The 18,765-nt window shown below is 51.6% G+C and overlaps 1 protein-coding gene across 1 annotated transcript in view; it reads left to right on the top strand.

Moving 5' to 3' along the window:
• SH3RF3 (SH3 domain containing ring finger 3) overlaps positions 1-18,765 on the top strand; it is a 161,949-nt gene that overhangs the window by 84,081 nt on the left and 59,103 nt on the right. The window contains exon 4 of the mRNA XM_010863008.1: positions 8,195-8,290. Coding sequence (XP_010861310.1) covers positions 8,195-8,290 — 96 coding nt within the window. The remainder of the gene's footprint in view (positions 1-8,194; positions 8,291-18,765) is intronic.

Below are 18,765 nucleotides of genomic sequence, written 5' to 3'. Positions count from 1 at the left end.
TTTCTCTTCAATCCACGGACTGACATGGAGAGTTGGAGATGGCAGGGCACGCTTCCTGGTGAAGACCTTGCTATGGCCCGGCCGTGTTCCCCACCGTGTTCACACAGGTGTGTCACCAGCACCCACTCCACACCCCTTAAGTTAGGGCACAGCCTGCTTGTCCAAGCACCTGCCCGTTCTCTCTCCCCTCCAGCCGCCACTCCCCCCGCCCCCATCCCTGCCACCCTGCGTGACAGCCTGAGCTTCCCTCCACTGGCCTGGAATACTGGTTCTAACAGCCTCCCTCTCACCACCTTGAGTGACCACGTGGCTCTGACCAGCTTGGTTTTGCCTCCAGGGAGTGTTTTGCTGTTTGGATATGTTCCTTTCTGGACTCAGCAAGGAAAGAAGGAGCGTCTAAAATCCATGGATGGTGCTAACTTCCCTTTAAAAAACATCATTGTGGTGAGATGGATGAGGTTTTAAAAGGCATGAGGCATGTGCATCAAAGCAAGATTCTTACCTTCGATGTCAGCTCTTGAACAGTCTTGTTAAAATTGCATTAATTAAAGTCATTCTAAAACCAAAGTCTTTGTTTCATTGAAGAAGAGTGCATAATTACTTCTCGTAGGTAGAGAAGCTATAAAAAGCACAATTTATAACTTCATAGCAGTCCCACTCCAACGAGCTGGGCATGTGTGGATGAGAAGAGTCAAGGTGACAGCAGAGCAGCATCCCGCTCTGCCAGCCCGTTTCTCCGGACTGGCACCCGTGTGACAGTGCCCTCCATGTGACGGGAGGGGCTGTGCTGGTTGCTCTGAGCCGGCCAAGCCCATTTAAAGCCCCACTCATGTCCTGACTCCGGCAGATGCCCCTCCTGCTGGCAGCTCCACAAAACCCTCCCCACAGTCTTCCTCCACCTCTGAGTGTTTACTGGTCCTTCCTCAATCAGGAGATTCTCTGCTTTGTGAATTGGCCCAGCATTAATCCCAAAGCAAGTTCTGATAGAAATCAAATGTATTCAGAGTTTCAGCTCCTGAGTGAGATGGGATTCAAATTGTGACACCTTCACTTTTATCTCTTACTTTGGGTCATTTAGGGCTTCCCTGGTAGCTCAGATGGTGAAGAATCTGCTTGCAGTGCAGGATACCCAGGTTCAATCCCTGGGTCCAGAAGATCCCTTCGAGAAGGGAATGGCAATCCACTCCAGTATTCTTGCCTGGAGAATTTCATGGGCAGACCATGGAGTCACAAAGAGTTGGACAGGACTGAGCAACTAACACTTTTACTTTCACTTGAATCATTTACTTCATCTCTGAGTATCTTTTTTGACTATAAAATGGAATTGATAGGATTCAATGAACAAAGGCATTTTGGGAACCAGCCTCAAAACAGGCACCAATCGGGGGCTCGCCTCCATGCCCGCGGCTTCCTGTCCTTTCTGCCTTTGCCCAGGACACTCCACGAGGCTGGGCCTCCTCCACAGACACACGCATTGGAGCTGAGTCCCCAGATGGGTCCCCTGCACCCATCTCGTCCTGGTAACTGCATCTGGGCAGACTCGCAGGGGTGTGGAAGCCCTCATCCCCCAGGTCAAGGCCACTGTGCCCACTGTGAGCAGCCTGGGCCCCCGTGTGTCGTCTGTCCTGAGGGCAGTCATGACGCTCTCAAGGCGTTTCTGAAGGGCTTCCCCTGATCTCTGCTTCTCGTTGCCTCTTGGAGACCACGTGGCTGCAGGAAAAGAGGGGCCTGAGGAGCTCAGAGGCCCCTGGAAGGGCAAGTTCCCCATGTGTGATCCACCCCACAGCGCATTTAGGAAATGGTCCAGCCCCCAGGGCTAGTCTTCTTGGAGCTGCTGTGGGAACTTTCTGGGTGTGGGCCAGGCCCTCAGTGTGTGAGACGTCCCTTTGACAGGGTGCTGGGGACAGTGTACTCAGCCAGCCACCCTGTGGTGTCCAGGACTTCAGTGCAGGCAGAGACCCCAGTCTCCTGGCAGGTCAGAGAGGAAAAGCCCCAGGCCTGGGCTTCCTAACAGATTCATCTGTCTGCAGCTTGGCTTTTCCCCGGCAGGAGTCATGCACAGACAGGGATGTGTGTATGTATGCTTCATTGCTCAGTCGTGTCCGAGTCTTTGCCACCCTATGGACTGTAGCCCGCCAGGCTCCTCTGTCCATGGGATTCTCTAGGCAAGAATGCTGGAGTGGATTGCCATTTCCTCCTCCAGAGGATCTTCCAGACCTAGCAACTGAACCTGTGTCTCCTGCATTGCAGAAGGATTCTTTACCACTGAGCCACAGGGAAGGCCTACAAACATGGGAGAGTTGGATGAACTAATTAGAAATGCAGTTAAAGCCCCTTGATGTGGGGCCTGACTCCTTTGCCAGTGTGCTGCCCGCTGAGCCTGAGCAGGAAGGCGGTCCACTCCTCATATGACCAGTGTGTGTTCAAGGCCGCTCAGGACCACTCTGAGCTCTGCCTCTGGGCCCTGGCCCTCGATGTTGGTTGAGCTTGGAACAGGGAGGTGGTCTAGGGGATCCACTGACCCGCGAGAGGAGCACTTGCCAGGGAGCCTGGAAGTGAAGCAGAGTTGTGTGTCTGAAGGTGGAAAGATGACACAGAGCAACTTTCATCCAGAAAATCCTTGACACGGCCAGACTGGCCCAGACCTTGTCCCACTCTCCAGCCCTTCACTGGTGTCCTGGCATCAGGAAGAGGACACTTGTTGCTCCACCCTGGGCAGCGCTAGGGAACCGGGCTCCGGCCAACCTGCCCACTGGCGGCGGTTTCCATCTAGTCTTGCTGGCCCTCATCCAGACCCCTTCACCCACTCTCCTCCTGCATCTCTGGCAGCTCACATCCTAAAAGAGCAGAGTTGAGCACTAGACAGAGAAGGTATGCCCAGCAGATCCTGAGATGCCAACTCCCTGGCCCAGGCTGGAGAGTCTGCAGCTTCAGTGGTGCTGCCCAGAGGTCCCTGCGTAGCCGCTCAGCTTATTTCGCAGAGGCCTCGGTGCCCCCGTGAGCAGCGCACTGTGCCCTGGACTCGGGCCTGCCCTGTCCAACACAGCTGGGGTCCCAGGGGGTGCATTTATTCACATTCTCAAGAGGCTGCAGAGCAGATGCCTACCCCAGCCCTAGGGTGTGAAGTATGACAGCAAATCCGAGGCCTGACGAGGACCCAGGCATCGTTTTCTGGGTCCTGTGTTGGTGGTGGGAGAAGGTGTGACTGTTGGCAGGACCTATGGAACTTGGTGCTGGTGGCTCTGCGGTGCCACTCAGCTCTCAGTGCTCCTCACGGAGGTTGTGTCCCTGGTACGGGTCAGGTTGGAGCAGAGCAGAGCGGTGGGGAACTAGCCTCAGTGATATCAGGAAGTTGGTCACTTGCTGGTGCGCAGCCCAGCCAATAGCTTTACCATAGAGACTGCAGACTCCAGGACTGGGCCGCCTCAGGCCAAACAACTAATAGAGAGGGCTCACAGTCCCACCCATCAGCAGAAAATTGGATTAAAGATTTACTGAGTGTGGCCTTGCCCACCAGAGCAAGACCCGTTCTCCCCACAGCCAGTCCCTCCCATCAGGAAGCTTGCACAGGCCACCACTCTCTCCCCCACAACTCCTGGTAACCACTGATCCTTTTACAATCCTTTTTATGTTGCCGTTGTTCTGGATTTGGGTCATTCTATTAATAATCGTGTGCAGTGGCATGTTGTTTTAATTTGCATATCCCTGATGACATATGATGTGGAGTATCATTTCATGTGCCAGCTGTGTATCTTCTTTAGTGACGTGTATGTTATAGTGCTGACCTCATAGAATGAGTTAGGAAGTAGTCCCTCTGCTTCTGTTTTCTGAAAGAAATTGTTAGAAAATTTGGCATAATTTCTTCCTTAAATGTTGGTAGAATCCATGAGTGAACCCATCCGGGTCTGGTGCTTTCTGTTTGGGAAGTTTATTAATTAGTGATTCAATTTCTTTAACAGATATAGACTTATTCAGATTGTCTATTAGTATTTTTCTTGTGTGAATTTCAGCAGATTGTGTCTTTAAAGAAATTGGCCCATTTTGTTTATTAAATCTGTGGGCATAGATTTGTTCATAATATTTCTTTATTATCTTTTTAATGCCCAAGGTATCTGTGGTCATGTCCCCTCTTTCATTACTAATATTAGTGATTTGTGTTGTTTCTCCTTTATAGCTATTGCAGCTTTCTTTTGAATAGTGTTAGTGTGGTATATCTTTCCTTATCTCATTATTTTTCACTTATACGTATCTTTATATTTAAAGTGGGTTTCTTGTAGACAACATCTGCTTGGGTCTTGTTTATTTTTAATCCACCATGACATTCTCTTTCAATTTGTACATTTAGACTATTGCTATTAAATGTGATTGTTGATATTGTTGGATTAATATTTACCACCTTTGTTTTCTATTTGTTGTCTTTGATTTTTGTTCCTATTTTGTTTTCTACTCTCCTTTGCCTTTTATAGTCTTGATTGAGCAATTTATATGATTGCATTTTCTTTCCTGTCTTAGCATATCAGTTGTACCTTTAAAACAATTTTTTTAGTGGTTTCCCTAGAAATTGCAATACACATTTACAACTAATCCAAGTCCACTTTCAAATGACACTGTACAGTGTGGGTACCTTATAATAATAAAATATTCCTAATTACTTCCTCTTGTCCTTTGTATCATTGCTGATACTCATTTAACGTGGATGTCAATATACATAATATATATACTTACATCTGTGTGTGTGTTAGTCACTCAGTCATGTTCAACTCTTTGCAACCCCATGGACTGTAGCCCACGAGGCTCTTCTGTCCACGGGATTCTCCAGGCAAGAATACTGGAGTGGGTTGCCATGCCCGTCTCCAATATACTTACATACTATGTAATATATACTTATGTATACATAGATATGCATATATGTGGTAGGTAGATAGGTATACTTAATCAGATTCATTGTTGCTGTTATTATTGTGAACTATTTTTTCTTTTACCTTCACTTATTCCTTCTCCAATGTTCTTTCTTTATGTAGATTCAAAGGTTTTGACCTATGCAGCTTTTCTTCTAAGGAACTTATTTTAACATTTTTTGCAAGGCAGGTTTCCTGGCAACAAATTTCCTCAATTTTTGTTTGTCTCAGAAAGTCTTTATTTCTCCCTCACTATTGATGAAGGAATTATTTTGCAGGCTATAGAATCCTCAGTTATTGTTGTGTCAAATATCTCTTTTGTTTATTTTTTTCTTTCTTCTCCTTCCTGTATTCCCATTATGTGTATATTACACCTCTTGTAGTTATCCTACAATTTTTGGATATTCCATTCTGTTATGGATTTTTATTTTTTTGTCTTTGTTCTCTTTGCTTTTCAGTTTGAGAGGTTTCTATTGAGACATCCTTAAGCTCAGAGACTCTTTCCTCAGCTGTGTTAAATCTACTAATAAGCCTCTAAAAGTCATTATTTCTGTTGCAGTGCTTTTGATCTCCAGCATTTCTTTGCAGTTCTTTCTAGGAGGTACCACCTGCCAGTTTGCAATGCCTACCTGTTTTTGCATGCTGCCTACCTAATGCATTAGAGCCCTTAGCATATTAACCATGGTTGTTTTAAATTCCCTGTTTGATAATTCCAACATTCCTTCCATATCTAAGTCTGGTTCTGATGCTTGCTCTTTGTCTTCAAACTATTTTTTGCCTTTTAGGACACCTAGTGATTTTTTGGAGAAGGCAATGGCAACCCACTCCAGTACTCTCGCCTGGAAAATCCCATGGACGGAGGAGCCTGGTAGGCTGCAGTCCATGGGGTCGCTAAGAGTCGGACACGACTGAGCGACTTCACTTTCACTTTTCACTTTCATGCATTGGAGAAGGAAATGGCAACCCACTCCAGTGTTCTTGCCTGGAGAATCCCAGGGACGGGGGAACCTGGTGGGCTGCCGTCTATGGGGTCGAACAGAGTCGGACACGACTGAAGCGACTTAGCAGCAGCAGCAGTGATTTTTTTCCTTTTTGGTATTCAGACACAATGTACCGCGTGAAAAGTGCTGCTGTAAATTGGCTTTTTAGTGGGGGAAGAGAGGTTCTGTTTTTAGGGTCCCATCTTCTGAATTGCTGCACCTCCAGACTGTGAGCATCTCCACCTTCCCATCCTCCTTAGGCAGCACTGGGTGACTGGCGTTATATTGGTGGACATACCATGAGTTATAGAACTAGCCCTCTTTGTACATTTGTCTCTAGTTTTTCTCTAGTTGAGCAAACACTGTAATGAGCATGCTCAGAGCTGAATCTTCTTGCGTGTCTTTGATCTTCTTAAGAAAGAGGCTCTAGAAATGTTCTTTCAGGTCAGTGTGTATGCAGGCTCTCACATTTGATAGGACTTGCCAAACTGCTTCCATAAGTTTATATCCCTGACAGCAGTGGTCAAGTGCCTGTAGACTTCACACGGACCACACTGGCTGGCTTCTGTTCATCCCTGCTTATCTGATAGACACCCAAAGAACAAAGAGGAGAGAAGGAATTTTCCTCTCTAAAGTTGTACTTTTTGAATGTTAGGTATTACATTTTAAAATGTATTTAACAACAGTTTGCTTTTCTTCCTTTTTGTAAATTATGTGATTTTTTGCCCTTGGCCTGTTTTCCTTTTAAGGTATTTATCTCTTTTTCCTGCAGTCCTCATGTAGCAAGAATATTCAGTCTTTCCTTCGAGACTTTTTCTAAGTCCTCTTGTAGCAAGAATATTCAGTCTTTCCTTCGAGTTCCCTGCAAGTGTTTTTCTAGAGTATTTGCCTTTTTGTCTTGTTCTTCTGTTTTTAACGTAGAGAACTTCATTTTTCTCTAGCCAAATCTTTGTTATTTACCTCTTATGACCATCCCCAGTTCAAGATTAAACATCTATTCATATTTTCTTCTTGGACTTTCAAGGTTTTTTTTTTCTTTTCCCTAACATTTAAATCATTAATACTTATGGAATTAATTTTAGCATATACAGTGAATTAGAGAATCGACTTTATTTTTTTAATGATCAGCCAATTTTAATCACATTTTCTAACTGATTATTGGTGGTAGATGGGGAAACCAATGATTTTTATGTATTTATTTTAAAATTAGCAGCCTTTCTCAAGTTCTTACTTATTCTAATTTTTAATTGATACTGTTTTTCTAGGTAGAAAATTGTATGGTCTTTTTCCCAGTATTTATACTTCCTATTTTTTTCTTTTATTTCTTTCGGTCTAGTTTCTTGACCAGTCTCAAATAACAGTGTGGATATTGTGTATTTTATTTTTTTTTACCAAAATTAATCTGGCATTTTTTTTCTTTTTAATTTTACAAATTTAAATGTCTTTTTTTTTGTTGTTTGATTTATTTTGCTTTTGCAAAAGCGCTGACTTATAAGAAGCCTGCGATTCTTTTCCTTTGCACCATCGGCAGGATCTCGGCGCCACCCTTTGGCTGAATCTGAGTGGAGTTCATTGTGGGCACAGGGCTCTCCTGGTCGCCCCTGAATGGTTCCACTGTTCCCCTGGCCTCACCAGCCTGGGCCCGACGCTCGCTGCTGCCAGTCATCCCCTCACTCCTCATCCCGCCCCCACCTTGTCGGCTGTCCCTGCACCTGTGGGTGCACCAGGCAGGTCGTCCCCTTGCTCCTCGTCCTCTGCCACCCTTGACTGTCCTATCAGCTTTGGGCACCTGTGTGGGCATTAGGTGGGGCCACCCTCTCTGGCCACCTGTCTCCCTGCTTCACGACCCTCCTGTCTCTGCCTCTGTCCACCTTCTGCCTCTATCCTTGATAATGTCTGGCGTGACAAGAATTTAACAGGCTTGTTCAGACTTCCACGACTCTAAGTAAATGAGTTGGATTGGGTCATATTTTGTGCTTTGATGGAGGTAGAAACACAGAAAGGATTAGTTGAATTTATATTTATTGAAAACAATCTTATCCATAAGTAATTATTAGGAACATGAATTTTAAAGTGCTCACTAGATTGTAAATTGCCATACACTTCCTTCAGAGGGTCTTGGCCTCTAATCAATACCAGAGAGGAAAAGCGATCACGGGTGAAGATGTGGGGATGAACGGTTTTCATGTCAGATCTCATAACAAGTCATCACTTAGAGTCTTCCCTTGGCATCAGTGACACTGACTGATCTCTTGGTTCTGTTTCTGTGTCTGTTTTGTGCATGTCCCTGGGCTTGTCTCCATGGGCCACTTCCAGGATGAAGTCTTGACCGTAATCAGAAGAGTGGATGACAACTGGGCAGAGGGAAAGCTGAGAGACAAGATCGGGATATTCCCACTGCTATACGTGGAGGTGAGACCCCCGCACTGCCCCGCCCCCATGATGTACCTGGAGGTGAGGTCCTGCCCCAGCTCTGCCCCCTGCTGTACCTGGAAGTGAGGCCCTGCCCCAGCCCCTCCCGCTGCTGTACCTGGAGGTGAGACAGTGCCCTAACCCCACTGCCTGCAGGTGGAGGTGAGGCCAGACTCCCAACCCTTCTCTTGCCCTTTGTGGTTTGTTTCACTAGACCCCAGGGTGCCCTGGTCTTGGAGCCCCTCTTCTAAAGAGAAGCAAGCTGCCCCACAGTCTTCTGAATTCAGGTGGGGTTGACCTGTGGGTCACTCCCTTGTCTCACCATGTGGCAGGAGGCAGGGCTCCCCTGTGGACTTCTGCTTCTCTCTTTACAACTGAGCCTGAGCCCTGTTTCCTTCTCCAAGACTCTCTGGGTTTCCCCCAGAGGCACCTGCCCCCTTCCCCCGCCCACACCCTGCACCTGATTCTGCCAGCAACCAAACAGATGTTGAGGGTCCCGGACTCTAGGTTTGGAGTGGCTGGTCAGCGGCCGGTTCCTGGAGTGGAGCACACTTGGGGCTTCCTGCCTTTTCTCTGGGGCTGATGGCTGATGTGCCGTAGGTATCCAGTGAATGTGTCACAGGCAGTGGCCAAGTGGGGAGTGTCCACAACCTTTGACCTTTCAAGTCCTGGTTGCCGTGGGCGGTGCCTGCACCCTGGACCCTTCTGAGTAGTCCTCGTCCCGCCTCTCACACATCCAGAGCATGAACACCAGGACTGCACCCCCTGCCCCCATGCGACCGATGAGCCAACAGAGAGGCTCAGAGCCGACTGCGATCGCAGGTGGACGTCTCTCGACTCGGCTCCCAGTGCCCCCACTCAGAGCCCACGGTCCCCAGTTCAGGGTGCGCTGCACATGATTCCCAGGATGTGGCCAGCTTTGCCTTTGTTGAGCCCTGTGGGCCAGTGGGCTCTGGGTCCTGCAGGATGGAGGCTGCTCTCTGGGGCAGGCAGCCAGGGCTCTCTGCACCTTGGCCTCCTCTGCTTTTCCAGCCACATTTCTGGCCCTTTCCCTCCATTTCCTAAATGTCCTGCCCCCTGCAGTTCTCACACTCACTCTGGATCACCTGCCCAGGAAATTCTGAGACCCTCCCCAGCAGTAAGGCCACACCCACGTACATGCTCCTCTCTGGCACCTCGTGAGGGGCACTCAGGGGCACACACTCTGCCCTCTGGCTCCTGGTATGGACCCCTGTCCTCACCTGTGCATTTGCCCCAGTGCCTGGGGTGGTCTCCATCCTATTGCTTCAGACCCAGAAACCACTCAGCACCGTCCAGATGTGCAGAGTCAGACCCCACCGATGTCTTTAGTCAGTAGAACCTCTTCCTAGGCAGACCCTCGAGGGGCCACTCAGAGACAGCCATGGGACGTTCCTAAGAGCCTATCACGATGCCCCAAACTGGAGCCCAGTGTTTCCTCATTTTGTGCTCTGGGCCCCTGGAGGCCGATTGACTTGGATCCTCACGTCCTTGTGGACGGTCACTGGAATCCGCACCCGGAGGGCCGAGGCGGCTGCGCCTTTGCGCAAGGGGCCAGCACGGCTCAGGAGCTTCCCCGGGGACCCCTGCCCTGTAGTGAGAAGAGCTGATCCCAGGAAGACCACTCTGTGGAGGGGGAGAAGTCTGGAAGCAGAGGTGAGCAGGGAGTGGGAGACTCTGAGGAGGTGCGAGGAGCCTAGGGGTGACTCTGGAGTCTTAGAGCCAAAACATATTAGGGCTGCTCTGGTGGACCAGGCCAAGGTGGGAGGTCTTTGAGTCCCCAGAGCCCTGAGGACTGGATGGGGCTCACTGTCCCCACAGATGGGGTGGAGGTCAGCCCCACCTGCAGTTGCAGCAGAAGCTCCATCACAGATAGGGTCGCCCACACCCCAGGGGTAGAGGGGCTGACCTGACTGCCCTCAGGGAGGAGGTGGCTGGAGAGGAGGGTCTCGGAAGGAACAAGAGATGAGGAGGGGGCATTGAAGGTCTGCGCCCAGCTGTCCTCATCTCAGCCTCTCCGCAGAAGGTTGTTTGTCAAGAGTGTTCAGGACGCAGTAGGAGGTGATTTGGGGACTTCACCTGAGGTGTTGAGACCCATGAGGGGCAGGAAACCAAGGAAGACGTGGAGGCTGGGCAGGCTCCTAGTCAGCCGAGCAGTGGTGGACATGCCAGAGGACAGATGTGCGGCTGCGGGCACCACAGCCACAGAGCAGGTGCAGTGATCAATGAGGGCGGCTTTCAAGGAGGAGAGGACATAGCCCAGAGGAGAGGGCTGTGCGCTGCAGGCTGCAGCCCAGGGCTGCATGTGGGTGTGAGGGGCTCCACGTGGGCGTGAGGGGCTGGAGAGTGGAGGTGGGGGTGTCCATAGTGGTGCTGCAGGAGTCCTGTCTCCCTCCCACTGACCCTCGATATCCATCAGAGCTGCCCGCGTCCATCCGTCCACACAGCTGGATGGACGCGTCCATAGTGGTGTCTGTTGAGAGCCTGTGTCCTGAACCTGGAGCCATGTGTGTATCTGGTGGGCCTATCCTCTGGCTCCTGCTCCCCCTTCTGCTGCCCCACACGCTGGGATCAGGATCCGCCCTGATCTCCCATGGCCGTGGGGTACCTGCAGATGCCTGTATCCTGGATGAGGAGGTGGGGAGGCTGGGTGAGCCCCAGAAAGTGGGGGCAGCCTCATTCCGGGCAGGGGGCTTCCAGAGAGTTCTGACCTTGGGACCGGATCCAAGCCTCCATCTGCTGGTGCTGCTGCAGGCCTTGGCTGATCCCTGAGGCTGATTGGTGCTATTTACAGATCCGGGAAAAGATGGAAGCAAAAACTCAAGTCTTGATTTAGCCAAATAGATGTAATGCCCAAAATGGTATGGTTGCTAATGGCAACTGCTTCCCATGTGAGAGGCTTGGTCTTCAGCGCGATGATTGCTGTGGAAGTCGCTTGAGCCTCCGCTAATTGCGATGTTGAACTTGGCCTTTCTTGCTCCTGGAGCACTATCGTCTCCTTGTCACTTTGCCTTATGAAGAGAGCATGTTATTCTGAGCGTCCATCTCCAACTGTGGTATCAGAGCTGCCAACATCCCTGGAGACAAACAGCGTTGTTGCTGTCTGTTCTGTTTCAAAGGTGCGGGCTGCCCCGCACACATGGGGTTTGCTGACCCAGTAACTGCTGGCTGTTTCTTCACCTTTGTCTCAGGCCCTGGGGCAGGCAGAGTGTTTCCAGGGAGGAGGCTGGGGAGGGTCCTTGGCTTCTAGTGGAAGGTCCACGCCCAGGCTCAGGAAAAACAGAAAGACACAGGAGCTCTGAGCCCCATCCAAACCTCAGTGCCTCCACAGACCCTAGGTGTACTTGGGATCCAGGTGGATAGACCTGCTGGGGTGTCCCTGGTTGGAGGGCACAGCTCCTGGAAAAGAAACCCTGCATGTTGGGCATGCATAGCTCTGGGAGGTGGGGTTCTGACTTCCTGCTCTCATTGGGGGGTTAGGGGTGGGGGTTTCTGACTTCCTGCTCCCACTGGGGAGTAGGGAGGTGAGGGGTTGGGGTTCTGACTTCTTGCTCCCATTGGGGGATGTTGAGGGGTGCTGGAAGGCTGCTCTCCTGGTCCGACTCTGGACCCACAGGCTACCTGAGGCCACTGGAAGGGATGGGAGGCCCTCACAGCATCTGAGGGACCTGGCCAGCCGTTCCCACTCTCTCAGCCACCCAGGGAGTCAGGGCAGTGACTCTGAGCAGAGGGGCTGTCTCAGAAAAGGGCCTCTTCTAGCTACTTTTTCTTTCTTTCCTACCTACAAACGACCAGCATTGCCAGCTTCTATGAAGTGGCCCTGGCTGACATGGGGATGGCTGTGTGACCGTCAGGCTGTTAGAGGGTCAGGGAAGGTGTGCAGCCAGGTGGGTTCTCCAGAGAGAGTCAGTGGGATGGGACCCTTGTTGCGCAGCCACGCAGACCCCCAGGCCCCCAGGCTAGTGGCCTGATGAATCAGTTCAAAACCAGCAACTTGCAGCCACATCTGGACGATTGACTGTGAAGCTCGAGGTGCGTTCACGTGGCGGCAGCTATTCCTGAGACTCTCCCATCCCATGGCCTCCCTCATGGCCAGCAGGTGGGTGGGTAGAACCGGCCCCAGAATCTCCCTGGGGCATCTTGTAACAACCACCCCCCTGCCCCATTCTTTCCTAGAGGGTTTTGTTTGACTCTGGGGCTTCAGGCCCCACCTGTGTGGAAGAAGGTAGGAAGCGGCCTTGATGGGGTGGCACATGGGAAGCATGTGCCCAACAGATAGATGGACGGACAAATGGACAGGGCCTCTGTGCCACGGACGGATGGGCTGGGTATCCAGGGAACTGGTCTTTAGAAGATGGATAGTGTCTTCCTCGTGTCCTTGGGGTGTCTCCTGATGTGCACACTGGCCTCGCTGCTCGGACGTGGGGAGTGTGGTCGGGGTGTCCACTGGTGCTTCCCCACCGACTCTGGGTTCTGGCTGGTTCTGGTTCTAGGTCCGCTGATGACCTCTTGCCCTGTGAATACTGACCCAGTTGGTTTATGGGCTGCATTCCCTACCGCTTTGCCTGCCTAGCACCTCTGAGGGGATGCGGTGTTGTGAATTTGCCTTTTCGGATGTGGGGTGTTCTTGCATGCCTACCAGCATTTGCATGCCGTCCTGGGATGTACTGAGCTATGCACGGAGAGGCTGTGTGATGCTTTTCGTGCCTTGCTCATAGCTTGTTAGGCAGAACGAGGGCGCCTCAGTGTGGGGCTGATTAGACGCCCTTCTAAAGCTATGTTTTCAACTGCGTGTCCTGCGGTGTGTGAGGTTCTTCACTCCTCAACTGGCCAGTGTTCCATGTCTGAAAGCCATGTTTCTTTAACCTGTGTTTAGCATTTCAGAGGAGAGGGTAAACATGGTCCTTGTTGCTCCTTCTTGTGAACCTGTGATGGATTAGAATTTTGAAATAAGGGTGGCAAACCATTACTTGTGTACTTTAGCACAGTGTCATATGTCAATTATATTGCAGTAACTGATATAATTGTAGTTGGGGACAAACAAGGATGATAAAATTAAGATCCCCGAGGGGTATTTTCTGCAGAACAGGAAGTCTGTGGGTCAGCTGTGGCTCTCCCGTGCTGAGGCCCCTCAGCTCAGGGCCTAGAGTAAACAGCTTCCACCAGAGAAGTGAGGGCCAGGTGCAAGTCTCTGGGGTCATTGTTCTCCATGGAGACAGGTTACAACCACGTCCAAACACTGTTCTGTGACCAGCACTCCAGGTGGGCCGGGGGGTGGGGCTCCTCCATGTCTCCCGAGCCAGGGTAACCCCTGCTTCCTCACCCAGCTCCTGACTCTCACGCCACCCTGATTCTGCCACACCAGAGGTGACCTGACAAAGTCCCAAGGAAGAAACAAGAGAGGAACTGCTCAGGGGTCCCTGCCACAGAACACTGGGGAGACGTGATGGTGCTTGAAGCTCTGTTTTGTTTTTCCGTTTTCTTCTTCATGTCCTGTTTCTCATGAGCACCATCATGAGCACCATCAGTGGGCAGCTGGGGCGGGGGTTCCCCCTCTGGACCTGGACATGAGCTCTGCCCACATTTCTGTGTCCAGGTTCAGACTGTGCCTTCATGAAGAGCTAATGGGCTTCCCCTACAGGTGACGCCCAGTCACCACAGGGCAGGCTGGGTGAGGGAACGAGGTGGGTGGAGCTGACGGGGCTCCATCAGAGAGAGAAGGACCTCAGTGTCCCTCAGGTCTGCACCCCAAGGCACAATCTGAGCAATGGGATGTGGTCCTGGGTCCTCCACAGAGGCCAGTAGGTGCATAGCTACCAGCTCTTCCTGACCGCTCTCCCCTGTAGCACTTTTTGAACTGTTTGTGCAGTTACATCTTACAATGTGATGCATACAAGGTAACATGTAAACAGGTATATTCCCTGTCATCCTGTCTCTACAGCTGCATAGGGAGCCAGTTTGAGGCCAGACCAATGACAATTCCTTTCTCTTCTCGTCCTGGCATAGTACTCGGCACACAGTAGGCAGTTAGTTCATTTGTGTAGTGTTGTTTGGTTGTGGGCCAGTGTTTCATAGAAGTCAAACTATTATATACGGACTAAGCCACCAGCCATCACCAAGGTCTTAGCTGGGACCCTTTCAGCGTGCCTGCTTATTAGCACACAGGGACCTAGCAAGTCCTGTGAGACCAGTCCCTCTGGGCCTTGAACTGCCAGCCTCTCTGGAGCTGTCCAGCTGCAAGAGGGCCAAGAAGAAAGCAGAGGCGCTGCCACGAGTGAATGTCCATCTTCCGTAGACCAGCGGAATGACAGTGTGGCAACCTGGAGCTGAAATGCAGGGAGGAGCCCGGCCTGGCTGCCGGTGGGGCCCACGCCTCTCCTGGGGCCTTAGCCCGCCTAGCATGGGGATGGCTGCCGGCTGTGCTGCGTTGACTGTTTCTGCTCAGGTGCCAGCGTCTTTCCTCCCTTCCCATCGCGTGTTCCCCACGTGGGCAGCAGTGACCCTGCAAACCAGGCACGTGAGGATGGGGCCATTTTTCAGCCAACTGAGCTCCCCCCACTGGATGCCCCCAGGCTTGGGATCTCTGTGTCCTCAGCTGCTGTCTACTCTTCTGCATTCTGCTCAGGGACACAGGCTCCTCAGCAACCCCCCGCCTCAGGCCGCCCTGGGCACCCTCCCGCCTGCCCTCCCCTTGGCCGTGGTTTCAACAGGTGCCTTTGCTCGACTTCCCTCCTCCCACCCTGACTCATCCCATCCAGTCAGTGACTCAGAAACTTCAGTGAGCATTAACGTTGCCCAGAAAGCCCAGGCTCAGCCCCAAGCCTGATAGTGGGTCTGGATGGACCTGTGTCTGAGAAATAAGTTGGGGAAAAGGATCTTTTGCAGATTCCATGTGGCCAGGGGTGGACCAGGGGTGGACCTTGGCAGGGATACCTGCCCCTTGGGTGGGCCTCCTTCAGTTCAGTTCAGTCGCTCAGTCGTGTCCGACTATTTGAGACCGCATGAACCACAGCACGCCAGGCCTCCCTGTCCATCACCAGCTCCCGGAGTTCACCCAAACCCATGTTCATCGAGTTGGTGATGCCATCCAACCATGTCATCCTCTGTCGTCCTGTTCTCCTCCTGCCTTCAATCTTTCCCAGCATCAGAGTCTTTTCCAATGAGTCAGCTCTTCCCATCAAGTGGCCAAAGTATTGGAGTTTCAGCTTCAACATCAGTCCTTCCAATGAACACCCAGGACTGATCTCCTTTAGGATGGACTGGTTGGATCTCCCTGCAGTCCAAGGGACTCTCAAGAGTCTTCTCCAACACCACAGTTCAAAAGCATCAATTCTTCGGCTCTCAGCTTTCTTCATAGTCCAACTCTCACATCCATACATGACCACAGGAAAAACCATAGCCTTGACTAGACGGACCTTTGTTGGCAAAGTAATATCTCTGCTTTTCAATATGCTATCTAGGTTGGTCATAACTTTCCTTCCAAGGAGTAAGCGTCTTTTAATTTCATGGCTGCAGTCACCATCTGCAGTGATTTTGGAGCCCAGAAAAATAAAGTCACCCACTGTTTCCACTGTTTCCCCATCTATTTGCCATGAAGTGATGGGACCGGATGCCATGATCTTCGTTTTTTGAATGTTGAGCTTTAAGCCAACTTTTTCACTCTCCTCTTTCACTTTCATCAAGAGGCTCTTTAGTTCTTTTTCACTTTCTGCCATAAGGGTGGTGTCATCTACATATCTGAGGTTATTGATATCTCTCCCGGAAATCTTGATTACAGTTTGTGCTTCCTCCAGTCCAGCGTTTCTCATGATGTACTCTGCATATAAGTTAAATAAGCAGGGTGACAATATACAGCCTTGATGTACTCCTTTTCCTATTTGGAACCAGTCTGTTGTTCCATGTCCAGTTCTAACTGTTGCTTCCTGACCTGCAACAGGTTTCTCAAGAGGCAGGTCAGGTGGTCTGGTATTCCCATCTCTTTCAGAATTTCCCACAGTTTATTGTGATCCACACAGTCAAAGGCTTTGGCGTAGTCAATAAGGTGAAAGCAGACTTGGCATGGAGAGATTTGACTCCAGGTGTTTATAACGTGACAACAGAGCAGGGCTTGGCTGAGGTTCATGCTGTGTTCAGTGCAGAAGGAATGGCTTGGCTGACTGTGCAGCTGGAAAGGGTCACGGGGCCCCAGGCTTCTTGCTTCCAGAGCTGAGAGCATTTGTGGGGAGATGGCCCTGCAGTTCCTGCTGCCTCCACATTCATTCTAAGACTTGACCAGGAATTACTTCTGAGGTTAACTCTCTGGGCCACTTTGAGAAACACCTCCCATCATCATGTTCCTCTTGCTCCCTTTGGCAGCATTTCTGTGTGGAGGAGAGGCTGTGTGTCCCTGATGACCTGACCCGTGCGTGTAGTCTGTCCACTGTCTGCAACCGCTGCAACTCCATCAGTTACTACAGAGAGAAAACACAGCTAATTTGGGCTGCGCCCACTCAGAGAGGCTCAAAGCTCTCCTCTGTGGCTTTTGTTTATTCCAAAGCCTCAAAGTGAGAGCAGTTAGGAGGTGAGTGTGAAGCTGCTGAGGACTCTGAGTCTGCTGGCACATCTGAGCCCTGGACTGAAACAGCAGTTTTCAGCACGTGGCCATCCGAGCTGCCTCTCATTTATTGAGTGACTGCTGTGAGCCAGGCGCTGGGAGAGTCATCTTGAAACCCAGGTTTTCGTGGGAAGAGATACAGATGGAGAGAAGATGGAGTGTAGAGGCAGTGTGTCCTCCGTGGAGGACATGGAGCTGGAAGTGGGAGGAAGCTAGGGGAGGAGCTGTAACTCTCCTGCTCAGAGGGACCCGCAAAAAAGCCACCTTGGGGACAGGAGGAAGGGTGAGGGGCCAGCCCCCAGTGCCTGTGGGGCCAGGGTGACCCAGCAGGCCCAGTGGGGAGGCGTGGGGAGAGGGCAGGGGCCGTGGGAGGCCAGCCTGCTCACTCTTGGGACTCCAGAGTTTGCTCCACACATCAGAAGTAGGTGACTCCAGACCCCCTGCCTGTTCCAGGAACAGCCCTTGTCCCTCTGTCCACTGACCCCTATGCCCAACCATGTCATTCATTTCTAACTTTGCCTTTACCTGGAGTTGATAGCATAAAGCGAAGGTAAAGAGAAACTTTCAGAGGAAAAGTTTTCAGCTGTGCTGGGTGTCAGCCCTCCCAGAGCAGCCCTGCCATCTGTCACCATCTCCCAGACGACCCTCCACCCCCTGTCACCTCCCCATGGTCCACTGTCACACACGGACCGGACCATCTCTACAAAGGTGACTCAGGCCTCACTCCTGCCTGTGTCCCTGGGGCGGGGGGGCATTACTCTCAGAATAAATCCAGGCTCCTCTCTGCAGCCCACAGGCCCATAGGTCTGAGGGATCTGTCACCCTCACCCCTTCCTCACCGCACCCCCGCCCCCGCCCCCACCACATGACCTTCAGGCCAGACCCCTCTGCCATTGTCACAGAACAGAGACTCAGTGAACAGGATGAGGCCGAACCGTTTTTCTGCCTCTGGAGGGTGCTCCTCTGGGGTCCCCTCGCCTGCGGCAGGAGTGGGAGAAAATGCAGAGGCTTCACCACTGGGAAGCAGCATTTGACACTCTCCCTGCGGTTTGTGGAGACCGTGTTCTTCAGTGGACAGTGGCTCGTCCTCCTTTCATCACCTCCGGAGTCACTCAGGCCACCCTGAAGCCCAGCTCTCCTTGTGGGGGCAGGGTGGTGGACGTGTCAGCTCGGGGCAGACATGTGGTAGGCTGCTGATCGTGTGGCTGAGTGGCCGGTGTGACCGTGGGGCCAGGGCGTACCTAGTCCTGCTGTGTGCACATGTGCTCTGGGCATGCACACACCTGCCTTGTCCTTCCCTGGTCCTGAAACTGTGGTTTCTGACACTGACTCCATAGGGTCCCTGGGACGGAGTGCGGGGCTCCAGGGCTGCTGCTCTGGGGCTAAGGGGGAGTTGAGCCCGGTGGCGGCGGCAGTGCCATTATTTCCATACAGAAACCTGCCACATGGAGGCACAGGGCGGGTAGTTTAGACCAGGTTCTGGTGCCCATGCTTCCTGCTTCTGCTCTTTGGGTGGCCCCGCAGTTGGGTGCAGAACAGGGGGTACAGGAGGCCGGCCTCCAGGATCAGAGGGCCCCCCCAAAGAAGGGGGAGGGGATTCAGCACTGTAGAGGGAGCAAATGAGTAAAACCTTAAAATAGAGCAAAACAGCTGAGCCTCAGTGAAGGCAGCATTTCAGAGGAAATGATCCTGGATTTAGATCCCAGGTTTTGGGGCCTGGAGTGAATTGTATGACCCACCCCAACCCCGTGAAGGATGGGTGTTTGCAGTGGAAATGCAGACAGCCCTGTGCCTGAGCAATCCGGAGCGCCGAACTCCAGTGCCTGCGATCTGTCAGCTTGGCCTGTGGACGCACCAAACCTTC

The sequence above is a fragment of the Bison bison genome, unplaced genomic scaffold (genome assembly GCF_000754665.1).
Source record: "Bison bison bison isolate TAMUID 2011002044 unplaced genomic scaffold, Bison_UMD1.0 scf7180017864486, whole genome shotgun sequence".
NCBI lineage: Eukaryota > Metazoa > Chordata > Mammalia > Artiodactyla > Bovidae > Bison > Bison bison.
This window is presented reverse-complemented; position numbering and strand designations above follow the sequence as displayed.